This window comes from Hippichthys cyanospilos, chromosome 21 (assembly GCF_059441005.1).
Source record: "Hippichthys cyanospilos isolate Australia breed blue-spotted pipefish chromosome 21, RoL_Hcya_1.0, whole genome shotgun sequence".
NCBI classification, from domain to species: domain Eukaryota; kingdom Metazoa; phylum Chordata; class Actinopteri; order Syngnathiformes; family Syngnathidae; genus Hippichthys; species Hippichthys cyanospilos.
This window is the reverse complement of record NC_142389.1, coordinates 8872284-8885013: the sequence shown is the minus strand read 5'-3', so window position 1 is coordinate 8885013 and position 12730 is coordinate 8872284. Positions and strand designations below refer to the sequence as shown.

General features: G+C 38.9%; 1 protein-coding gene across 2 annotated transcripts; it reads right to left on the bottom strand.

Moving 5' to 3' along the window:
• Window positions 1-6776: 6776 nt before the first annotated feature.
• tra2a (transformer 2 alpha homolog) lies at window positions 6777-12691 on the bottom strand. Of its 2 annotated transcripts, none has more exons than XM_088405608.1 (9): window positions 12529-12691; window positions 10928-11061; window positions 10679-10844; window positions 10003-10050; window positions 8579-8767; window positions 8100-8215; window positions 7705-7995; window positions 7565-7635; window positions 6777-7414 (listed from the first exon to the last, which is right to left on the bottom strand). In XM_088405608.1, the coding sequence occupies exons 1-9, from the start codon at window positions 12562-12564 to the stop codon at window positions 7404-7406; spliced, it is 1062 nt and encodes a 353-aa protein (XP_088261734.1). In that variant the 5' UTR covers window positions 12565-12691; the 3' UTR covers window positions 6777-7403. The 2 variants fall into 2 exon arrangements, with proteins under 2 accessions (XP_088261734.1, XP_088261733.1); XM_088405607.1 differs by having other exon boundaries at window positions 8113-8215.
• Between the last annotated feature and the right edge of the window lie 39 nt (window positions 12692-12730).

The window sequence follows — 12730 nt, the reverse complement described above, 5'->3', positions numbered from 1 at the left end:
AAGAGACGGACAATGTCACACACGCGAAGGCAGGCACCCGCCTCTCAGTCGACTACAACCAAGAAGAAGAAGAAGCGACGAAGAAGAAGGAGAGAAAAAAAATCCTCTTCTATTCCGTTTTTTTTTTTTGAATGAGCCACGTGTTCAAACTACAAATCAACCGACACGTGAGGAAACCCAATTGCTCAATTAAGTGTTTGGGATTGGGGAAAATTGCTAGGGAATCTGGGGTGGGGACAGCTGAGGGGGAGTGGATGTTTTTTTTGTTTTTTTTAAAGGAGGGGGAGAAGAGAGGATTGGTGTAAAAAGGAAAAGAACCTGAGCAGCGGTAGAAAAAAAGGAGGTTCCGTTGGAAGCTGCTGTGTCTTTACTAGAATCACATTCGTGTGCCTTTCTCTGCATTAAAAAAAATGCTACGTTCTCATTGGTCGCCGGAGCTATAGTAAAACGTGCACGCGCGCGCTCGCACGCGCTTGGAGACGCTTAAGTAGAGTGATCACACACAAGGACGAAAGGGGGGTGGGGCCATTCATAAATGATGGTGCACGACTACATTACCCAAACAGGACAAATATGTGACATGGGATTGAAAAAAAAAAAGCGAAAAAGTGTGACCCGTGGTCTTCACTTGGGCCCCGGCGCAACGTGGGAATGACACGTATCCCTATTCAAATGAGGGCGTCCATCTTCCCTCATTCGGCCCCCACGCCCCCCTCCCTCAATACTCAACCAAAGTCAAACAACTCGCCCGAGTGGCCCATAACCACCCAGTGGCTATATTTAGTTGTTGTATTCATTCGCTTCAAATGCTTGCATGGTTATATTTTGCTGCTAGTTTGAGCTCGGCCATGTGGCTCATGGCGAGTCTTGGCTGCCATGTTGACTGGAAAGGGGGAGGGGCTTTCCAACATGGCGTCCTAACGCACAGTCCAATTGAAACGGAAGAAGGGCATTTTTGAAAACCTTCACATCTGTTACGTGCAGTCAAAAGGTCACGACAGATTGGTCACAATATTAGGGACACCTGCACATTCACATGCATGTGTTTGCCAAAACATATTGAGCCAATGTTCAGGTTTGGATACAGTAATTTTTGTTAAAAAAAAAAAAAATAAAAAATCTGAACTAAATGGATGTTAGGAATGTAACAATAAAGCACTGACTTTATAAACCTACATTTAAATTTGATTGGCATATACTTTCTAATTTCAGTGAACATTAGTTTTGTGAGACAGGTTGCTATTAATCCATAGATGACAACTTTGTATGCAATGTACTAATCCATAAAACTAAGGAGAATCAAAAGGAGGTTGTCTGATCTCAATAGCTTGTGTAAGTGTACCCAATGGTTTGCCTGACAGCTATTCAGTATTACTCACGCTACTATTTGTGTAAATTACACCCGTGTAAGTTTGAATTGCATTTTCTGACAACAGTCTTGTCTCAAATTCAATATATTGCCTTAGTTCACTCACAGAACTCAATGTATAAATTTGCGCAATTGGCATTTATTTCACATTTAGTGTGTTATACACGGTAATATAGTCATATATTGCTATGGTTGTGACTATATATTGGGGTATCACTCTAACAGATGAACTACAATCAATTAATTCCAGTCATAGTTAAAGCATTTTTTGAATCACGCTAATGTCATTTTTAATAACGTTATGCTTTTTGTACGCTGATTAAAGTGGTTTTTATGCATCAGTCTTGTGCTTGAGTCGTTGAGAGTTCTGAAACAAAGGTCAATCACACCCTGAAGTGGACATTGATGGGTTCTTGTTGTGGGTCGGAGTGCAAGTTCGGGAGCAGAAGGAACATTTGAAAATGGAACAAAATGAGCGAGTTCTCAGTTAGGTGAATTGAATGAATGAAAGAATGCCCCGATGGCACTTTTGATGAGGGTAGCATGATATGCATTCTTTCTAGGAAGGTGTTTGCTCACCGCAAAAGCAGCTCAAGTTTAGCCTACCGCATAAAAGCAAAGCACTCATAAGCGCCTCCAGTAACGATCGAAAGACGCTAATGTGGCAAATCACAGTATAACTCTTTGGCAAGCTAAACTTGAGAACATCCCATTTTAATTTCAAATTTTTCAGTGATTGCCAAAACGCCACACTTCCTCATGCTGGTCAAAACTAAAAGTTGCAGGCAGCACTTAGGACTAGTCTCAAATGCAGCAAAATGTAAATGCTGCAGCTTTTCAAGAAAATAAATGTCTAAAGTCACTTTTTTTGATCTGCCACAATAGTTAAATGTAAGTTAAAAAAAATAAAAATAAAAAAGACACCAGTTAGGATTTTTCTAAGAATCTTTTAGGTAAGATTTATTAACGATATCTATTAATCACAGAAATTAATTACTTTCATTTGACAGTGCATATATATATATATATATATATATATATATATATATATATATATATATATATATATATATATATATATATATATATATGTGTGTGTGTGTGTATAATCCACAACCATGTACAAGTTAAGGTATAGCTGAGTTACAATACAAACTGATTACTGATAATTAATACACTAAACTATTTTTATGATTGTAGTAAATGCTATTGGAAAATGTGAATGAATGAAAAGTTGAATTAAAATGGATCATTGTGCATAAGTTTAGTCAAGTATTGTATTGGAAATGCTTTAACTCCAATTCATTTATGAAGAAAATTTACAGTCGCTTTACAGTGTTATGCAATTGGTGATTAATGTTTTCATGTAGTGTATTGGGGATGTTTCTGAGTTACATATGTATGAGTCACTATTTCCAACATAAGCAACGGGGAAAAAATGATGAAAGTGCATGCTGTTGATGTAGTCAGTTTTTAAAGTTTTTTTGTTTTTTTTTTAAAAGAAGTTTTCGGGGCCCTTGAATGAGTGGATCAGAGCAGAGCCATGTCCGCCTCAGAGGGTTTCCTCCCGAACACCACATGCTATTCTCTGATTGGCCAGGAGAGCCAACCAATCAGAGATCAGCGGGGCCGCTCCCACTACTGCCGCCGGCACGCTCTTCTGATTGGCTGACGTAGAGCGAGTATTCTATATGAACCAGCCCGCCAATGATGCGTTTACGTCCACGTTGAGACTGTTGGACTTTGGCTCACACAGCATGGATGTAACGAAATATGAGCCAGAAAGCCGACATGAGGCATTTTCCAGATCTTTTATTGAGTTTTTGCTCAACTCTAGCCTGACTCTAAAGTGGTTCGTTTCACAAACTGTATGGACCATAGGTTCTTTAAAACGGAGTACGCATTTTTTCTAGATGTTAGTACATTTATTCTATTAATCTGCAAAGCACTGGTTACGCTTTAGAAAGTTTTAAAAAACGGGTTTCAAGCAGTAATTGAATAAGCACGTTTACTATTAATATTCGCGTTATTTGACACTTTCCGTTACTGCGGTTATGTTTGTATAAATTGTGACAATTTCTAACGCGCAAAGCGAGTGAGAAGAATCACGCGAAAATCCGGCTGCATATAGATTTTTTTTTCTGAACTGCAGCCATGCTGTGTGTGAGCTCCGTGGGCCGTGCACGTCTACTTGAATGAGCTAATGCAAGGCTGTGTAGCCTTGTTGTGTGCGTGTGTGCGAGGTAACCGCGCAGCCATGTGCGCGACGGGTGAATGTATCGCTGAGGAATGTACAGAACGCCTCCCCCACACTTCCAGACCCCCACCCCCGCTTCTATGGACTCTTTCCATAGGGGGCGAAGTAACATAAAGTTGGAGAGTCCATTAGTTCCAATGTTGGGGCCAGATTTGACCGATACACGCCAAGTGTAGAGCTGAGCAAAAAAACATCTTATTTGGGGGATATTTCGTGTAGATTTAAGTATTTTGTTGCTGAAAATCGCAGTTCTCCCTCAATTTTGGGTTGTTGTTGGCCTCGCTCATGTAAAGTCGTCGTCAAGGCTTTCAATAACCCACTTACACAAAATGGATTCTGTGATCCGGTGAGAATTCTTTATTTTATTCTACCATAATAATGTTTCTTATGGAGTCTATCTTCATGTAGTGTTAAAACTTAAAACGTATGCAGAGCATCAGATGAAATGGCCGTTTCGTACGCCATGTTGAGCCCTGACTGTTATGTTGGCTGATGCCTCCAGATTCACGCTAATGCTTAAAGTCTATTTGCTTGAAACACATGCATCAATGCACCTAAAGTGGCTCAACGCCAGTTCCTCTAACAACAAACTAACAGGAAGGTTTTTTTTCCTCCATTTTTGTTACTCCTAAGCGTCCAGGAGATGACAACCCTCATGTCAGCAGTAAAATGGCGGTGTGTGTGTGTGTGTGTGTGTGTGTGTGCAGCATCTTCAAACATGTGCCAGCAACCCAATCTGATTTTTTTTTCAAGATTGGGTTAAATCACACTTTTGAAACATCAAAAAACGAATAAAAGGTTTATGGATGTCGTACGTTTGAACGAGTAAAGGGTAGTGTCTAGTTTTTTTGTTCTCTCGTAGTGTTTTTATGTCAAAATTAAAAAGGTTTGATTATCTACGAAAACGTGCATTCCGTCTTATTCTGTGAAAATGAACAAATCATGTGTGTATTTATTTAAATATGGAAATGTTTCTGGTTTTATTGTGTTACCTAACACAACAGCAAATGAATATGTTGTCTGGTTCATGATGTAGACATTACTAATTGCATTGTATTTAACGTTCAGAAAGCTGTTGTGTATAACTTGTAATATTTATTTGAATTATCTTTAATCATTTCCCCAAAATGTGGGTTTTAATATCTGTTGATTGCACTTTCTAGAATAACTTTTATAAAACGTAATAAAAAAAAAACTCCTCGTCCTTTATAGTATACATTAATTGGTTAAAAGTGATTTTCACACATTTTCTTTTCAGAAACGTGTAACACTGCATTTAACAACATTTAGGTGTAATTTGACCCTTCTTTCTCCTTCTGTTTGGTTTTCAATAGTTTTTTATTATGACTCACACTGTAATGTCAGTAAAGACTGTTTTTTAAAGTAACCACTTTCATGATCTGAATCAACCTAACAAAGTTAGAAATGTGGGCTGTTGCACTTCAAGTTTTCACACTTGCACGTTTGTTTACAGTATTGCAATAAAGTTCAGAATTTATCATTGACTGGAGAACTCAAGTCACCGTTCATGTATGTAGTGAAATACACTTTTCGGGCATTTTCTTGTGTATTTATAATGTAAATCAATATCATTGAGCACCTTGTTTAGGCAACATTTTTGTTGTTCAAATGATTTCATGCAAATTCATTATAATAATCTGACTTTTTGTTTTGTAATGTCATAGAACTGTGAAATTTCATAAAGATGCTTTGAAAAGGCTAGTTGTATTCTGCAGTTTTTATTCAAAAGTTCTAATTTAATCTGTACAAAATGTTCACATTTTCAAAGCAAGAAAAGCTCTGTACATTTGATTTGAGAAAACATTTTGAAGTAGACTGAGGTCACAAAAAGGCTTATTTTGTACCTAAAATCACAGTTGACTGAATGCTTAAATGCTTTACAGTAAACACACGCCACAGAAAGTGGTTTAGCACAGTCAAAATTGTATCCAAAACATAAAGAATAGTAACAATTTCCTCTTAATCTCAAACTTTAGAACAGTGGTTCTTAACCTGGGTTGATTGAACCCTAAAGGTTTGGTGAGTCAGTCTGGGTGAAGCCTTCGCTCATTTATTCCGAGTTCATGGACTGTTTTGCTTATTATTTGAACGAGGAGATGTTCATGCTTGGTTCATTGAGCACACCAGCATATAAAACACAACTGTCTTAAATTTGAATAAACAAACATCATTTTTCACTAAAGCGCTCAGTAAATGTGAATAGAGACTGGTAGGGTTCATTACAAGGTTAAGAACCACTGCTTCAGAACATCGCAGGTTCCAGCTGATAAGACTTTGGGGGTGAGTTCCTTTGGAGCATGTAATTTTTTTTGAATACTCATGTCTGACCAAATTACGTATCACTTGTCAGTTATGTTTGTGGCTTACTACATCGAGGGCCATGCTCATTAATTGGCTATAGTATACACTTATTAACCATGTAACCTGTCATCCACGCTGACGACAAGTGATTGGCCTATCAACAGATGACCCTTGAAAAAGAACCTGCGTCAGTGCTCCTGAAATGTCACAACCAACCATAAAATCACATTCATTATCTGCATTCGTTTTGGTTTGAGCGTATGAAACAATGGAGGGTTTGCTACAGGGATTCCAAAACTGCAAGAAAGTGTTCATGTACCTTAACAGGTAATCACTGAAGTAGAAGTGAGAACAGGAGCATAAACGTATGAAGACAACATCGACACTCTCCATCTGAGTGGCGAAATACGTTTGACCCTTGAGCTCTAGAAGTTGCCATGCTATCAAAGTGAACCGAGGCATAACTGCGAGGGGCCCCCGTGACATATCAGCAGTTATTACAACCCCCATTTGAATAAGATAGTCCATTATTCGAGATTGCATTCATGGGCTGAAAGCAGCCTGTTAGCCGGAGGTTACATAAGTGTTTCAAGATTGTGTTCATTTCGAATATGCGAGATGCGTCGTCAAAAGTGCGAATGAAAGTAGATCAAATGTTTTTGGTGTCCTTGTATAAGGTGGTTCGCTCAGAGCGCATCGCGTGAGATGACTAGTCGGTTTTACCTTGGTACAACCTCTTTGATTCGTTCTTTTGTACGGCGATACATATTTGCAATGTTTCTTCATTCATATTTGACTTTGATGAAATGAGACGTGACAAATGAAGTCTTAAGAGTCTTTCACTGCTTTATTGGTGTCTCTAAAAGGATGTAGTGCTCAAACTTTTAGAGAAGTCATTGTGTAAAGTGTGGCCCCGGCATTAACCTAAATGTGTGTGAACATGGAACAACATCCTGGCGCCCGCCTTGTTCTGTGTTTTCTTTATTTCCCACCTCACCCACACATCCTAACTCCCACCTATTAGACCAACTTTAATTGTAATGCATATTAGTGGCAGTAAAATGAGAAACTGTGGAGAGTTGGTGATCGTATTTCCCTATGCGTAAAAGAATTAAAAAAAAAAAAAAAAAAAAAAAAACAGTGATCATAAAACTCAAATCATGACCGAAATGACTTTTCAATTTAAAAAAAAAAAAAAAGTGTAAGCACATACTTTATATAATACTTACCGTATGACTCAATCACCACTAACACTGCTCATTTGAGGTCAGAAGAACAAAATAACACAAGTAGAAAATGGCGAATCATTAGAAAGAATTCAAGTTCATTGCCACACCCAATGTGGACTTGCAAGAGATTCACTAATAAAAGCACCCTTTGCAAGTAAACACAACTGCCTTGAACTCAAAGCGTGCTGTGAATTTCGACATGCTGCTTCAAATCAGCTTCAGCACCTCAGTAGCGCCCTGTGGAAGGCAAACAAACAAAAGAAACATACTGTCAAAGCATGTCAAACAAGTACATAAATGTAATTAAAATGATCCATAAACACACTAATAAGTACTTCAAAGTCACGTAAGATGTAAAAAGGCATTCATTTTGTCACGGTCACTTACTTTGGTTATAAGAGCGAGACCAAGAGGAATTTCTGTATCGAACGAATTCCGGTGATGGGGACCGCCTGCGACTGCGTCACGACACCAACCGTTTGAAAAGACGTTGACAGCAACATTTGGACTCGCAAACGACATCTTACCTGTATCTGTAGTCGTACTCGTCGTAGCTGTCGTAACGGTCGTATCGATCGTAGCCTCGGTCGTAGCTTCTGTCGTAGCCTCGGTCGTAGCTTCTGTCGTAGCCTCGGTCGTAGCTTCTGTCGTAGCCCCGGTCGTAGCTTCTGTCGTAGCCTCTGTCGTAGCCCCTGTCGTAACCTCTGTCATGACAACGGTCATAGCCTCTGTCATAGCGTCGCTCGTAGCCTCGGTCGTAGCCTCTGCTGTAATACGAGCCTCTCCCCCTCCGACTGCCTCGATCATCATCGTCCTCTCTGATGAAGAAAAATAATAATAATCAGCATTGAGCTTGAGAACCGACACATTTAAATGAGTTTGTATACTACATCCAAAAGAGAAACAATTTGATGGCTCTTACATAGCTTGTTTACCCATGTAGATTCCTGGTGTGGGTGTGTGGGCACGCTTGGTAATAGAGTAATCTACTCTAATTACTCTCCCGTCTATCTCCATACCATTGGCTCTCGCCATTGCCTGAGATACAAACGACAAGAGTAAAGGATCAGCATCGGCTCATACATGTACAATGCTGTACAAATGGATGACTTCAGAGCAAAGATGCTTGTAACAAGACTGACACCTACTGGCGGACTCGAGTAATCACACCCGCATGAAACGCTCAGGCGAGAAAATATTTAAAGGTATGACGTATCCAAGTTAAAAAAAAAAAAAGGTAGCAGAATTTGAAAATAGTATACTGAATGACATAATTCATTTTTGGGCGACACCTCACTGGACAGTAATTATCAACACACAAATATGAGACATTTGGCAAGAAACAGACGGATGTCATTTAAAAGTATGAAATCACGATAAAACAAAAGAAAGAAAACGTACCTCCTTGGAATCTTCAAGACTTTCAAAATTAACAAAGGCATAGCCCCGCGAGCGACCCGAGCGCTGGTGGACCACCAGATAGACACCAGTTATAGGACCATATTGTGAAAACACCTCCCTCAGGTCTCGCGCCGTGGTGTCCAAGCTCAGGCCAAATACCCCCAAACATTTGCTGGGATCGGGGTTTGCCTAAAATGGTCAACAATAATACATTGATAAACATATTTGAATACGTAGACAAAATGAACAATGACCGAAACAGCAACCAGTGCCTGGTTTATTAAGGTTTGGAACTACATTTGTGGTGGCATCTCTAGGTGAATTTTATTCAGCAACTCCAGAAGACAGATGCTGTAACTTCAACTGTTTTATTTCTTGCTCGCCTACTGGAAAATTACCTCACCAATAACATGTGTTTAAGGAGTCACTAAAGCAAAATTTTGCAATAATGTGCTTCATGGTCCAACTCATTTGTTCTTAATTTGAAAGCAAAAAATGTACTGTTCCTGTAATGGAATTAAAAAGCATTACATTCAAGTTGTTGTTGAAACCGTCAGAAAACCAGTTGAATTCTGATAAACCCACTGAGCTGCTTTCACATACTCCTATTTGAGAACCACTGGCTTCAAGAACCCTTTAACCCCTTCACTACCGATTTTTTTCCCTGGGAAAAACAAAACAAAACTTAACGCATATATTACTTGTTTATAAGTCTAAGATACTTGGAAAATTAGCTTGAAAATTCCCACTTCCATTTCCACCAAGAAATTCCACTGGGACTGTATATCCCAAAGACCGTGATACTTGTACAAAAGACATGCCAGAGAAGTGAAAATGACCACCAAACGCCTACAATACATACCAATCAATGTAATCTATAGTAACTCACATATTAAGCACATATCAATATATTTCTGCAGTACTAGAGTGTTAATTCATGAGAAATTACACAACGCACCCTACCTTGATGACAGTGGCTTGCTGTGTATGGAAAAGTTGCTAAATGCCACTAGAATCTGTAGATAGGTGTGTAATGAACTGCTGGGATGCCATTTCACATTCCTGCTACCATTCCTATACCCACTGCGATTTTTTTGAAAAGCTGTGGGACGCATTGTCCCAACGGGAGCTAAAGGGTTAAACGACACCCCACTGAGATCGACCAATCATTCAGCCTAAACATGTTTTACACCTGTAACTAAATGTATTCGACATTGTTCAAAGACTGTTGTAAAAAAATATGAGCACCCTTTTAAATATTAAGTTATTCGTCATGCGTTAACGTATCAACCTTTTTTATTCATATCTAGAAGGGAAAGCAATAAAATTACAGTCAAATCCTAACAATTAACTTTCATGTTGCATCTATCCATTCACAACTATGAGACGATGCTCACCTAAGATATACCAGAAAGTCAACATACCCTATCTGGAACACTGCTGTGACTGTTTGCTTCTTTTGTTTCATGGCTCTGTTGATATAATGAAATAACAGAAAGAGTTATTAAATGTCACGTCTCCCACAGCATTAACCACAATTATTTCCAAAATCCCCATGTGCCTCATTCACATTTACTTGCTCCTGACTATGAGAATGTCAGTTTCATGATTCATCACAAGATAATTTCAAAAAGGATTGCGGCACTATGGCAGGCTAATTAGACTCGACAAGTCAAAGTGACAATCTTTTTCTCTATAGAGCAGTATATCAATTAGCACATATTAAAGTTGTTGCTTCATCTATTGTGAAAACAAAGACATCGGCATACAATAAATAAAACTGAGACATCTGTGTCGAGCCAACATATTGCTTTTACAGTATGTTATCAGTCCTTCTGTAATACAATGAGCTAGTGCACGTCTATTCCTTCGCAAGAATAACTGTACTAGCATGCACGCTTTTAACCCCGATGCAGAACTTGCCATGTGTGTGTGTAACTACTGGTAGAAAGTGATAATCATTCCGTGTAAAACAAAAAAAAAGACTGATACTGTCATACTGTGTTTATGTATTGTATCGTATCAAATCGATATGGGACAGTGCAAAGTTATTTTTTTCTGTTGCTCTTGTTAACAACATACATGTCTTATTACACTCACCCCGAGTTCAGCCTTAGAGCTGCGGTTTGACATTGGGGAAGTGCTCCGTTTCTTCTTCCGGCGGGAGTTGGGGCTGCTGGAATGAGAACGAGAGGTCTCTTGGGAGGGGTGGGATGGAGAGGGTGAAGGGCTACCAAGTCGGATAGAAGCTTGCCTAGAAGGAGACCTGAAAAGGGAGCGCGAATTAGAAAAGCAAGTGTTTCACAAAAGAGAACTGATTTCACCCGGCAATGGAAACAAACAACATACCCTGATTTTGATCGAGAGCGAGATCTGGATTGAGAATGCTTGGATTCGTGGGTGGGACTGTGGGAGCCTGACCTGTTGTCCGACTTGGCCTGAGTTGGACTTCCATGTTCCGATTTAGATGAAGAACGGGAAACCTATTGCCGTGTAGCAAAACTGTCATTTACACATGCATGTATTTAAAGAAAAGAAAATCGATTTAGATATTTTTAGGAATATAACATTTTAAAACACAGTCCACTTACACTCACCAGACAATTAACTGAGTAAACATCAGTTTATAATTTAAATGCTTCTTGTACAAAATAGAGAAATGTAGAGGTTTGATTGAGACTGTCAGGCTTGTGAGTCCTTCTAAAGCACCAGTAGAACGCGTAGAGCTGTGGTGTCCAAACCACAGACCAGGGACCAAATTGTGGTTCGCCACCCACAATTTAGTAGCCCAGGGAATATCCTGTATAAAAGTAAATTTTTGACAGGGTGCAATGCTTAAAAAGTAACAAATAATGATAATATTAAAAGAGAGAAAAATAAGCCCAATTTCCCTTATTGTCATTAACAGAGTTTTGACGTAGCAGTTTTTTTTTTTAAAGATGACTACATTATATAACCAAAGTACAATAAATAAATACATAATAAAAAGTGGCCCTTATTTCTATTTTTCTGGAAGCTGCCCTCAGAGGAAACCCTGGTGTAGAGTACATGGTCTGTGTGCCCCATTTGATGTCAAGTGTGCTTGTGTACTGTGGAAAAATGTAGTTGCAATTATTTAAATGCTTTTAAAGTCACTTAATATCTACCACATGTGAAAACGTAGGCAGTAAGGCAAGCAAAAGGGCAGCACAATAAAAAAGGAATCAAGGAAGAAGCAATGCTAACAACCTTGGGATTCGTGCTTCCAGTTCCATTTCTACTCTTCCTTGTTCATTTGTTTAGTTTCCTCAGTTTGTTTTCACCCAAACTTTAGATGTTAGTGTTCTGATTTTCAACATACATTCTCCGTTGCCAACAGTTGTGATTTATACTCTTCATGTTCTCATTAGCGTTCATTAAGCTTGGAGTTTTGTTCTTTATTCCAGAATTCTTGGATACAATCCTTCATGGAAAAGATGCAATCATCTATTAATGTAAAGGAGGTGGTGATTGCAGTTCCATTAGAGTTGATAATATGCCAGAACCATATTTTTTAAGCGACATTTACAGAACATGTCAATTGAAAGCTACAAAGGAAAAGAGTTTGAACATGAACTCAAGTTAACATGACAAAATTTAAAGAGCGTATTTCAGCATTTAGTTACGACAAAATGTAAAAGGTACTGGGCTTCGAACGCCAAGAGACACTGCTGCGAAGAAAAGATAAGACGCCGTTTAAGGTAACACCAAAGAGTCCATTTAAGCTACTAAGTTTACTGGCCTCTGTTAAATGACTGTAGCAAAAAGTTGCGTTTGCAAGAGGCAATTAAAGAAAGAGTTTCTTTTAGTGCAAATCCCACAAATTGTCATCAATGGATAACTTAATTACGGAATATTTTCGGTTGAATGTACGTATTTGTTGTCGGCTTGAAACGAGTAAAGTACAAAAGAAGCTAAACATGGGTTCTTACTGGTCTTTCGTTATCTCCTTCGTCGATCCCACTCATTTTCAAGTCATCTATTTAAAGTGTCGTGGAACTCGATTAAAAAAAATACTTTACGTTAAGACAGAATGTTTTGGTTTGAGAGGTTTCCAGTTTCGACAAGAAAATGGCGCGCATAGGCGGAGCGATGTCGTCGCGCACAACTAACGTCACATCCGGTCACGTCGCC

Bases quoted from the DNA above. Each gene is read 5' to 3' on its own strand.
- tra2a (XM_088405607.1), bottom strand. From the start codon at position 12,564: ATGAGTGGGATCGACGAAGGAGATAACGAAAGACCA. The intron at 11,062-12,528 runs GTAAGAACCCAT...ACACGGCAATAG, and splicing joins AAGGAGATAACGAAAGACCA to GTTTCCCGTTCTTCATCTAA. The intron at 7,636-7,704 runs GTAAGATGTCGT...GTCGTGACGCAG, and splicing joins GAGTACGACTACAGATACAG to TCGCAGGCGGTCCCCATCAC.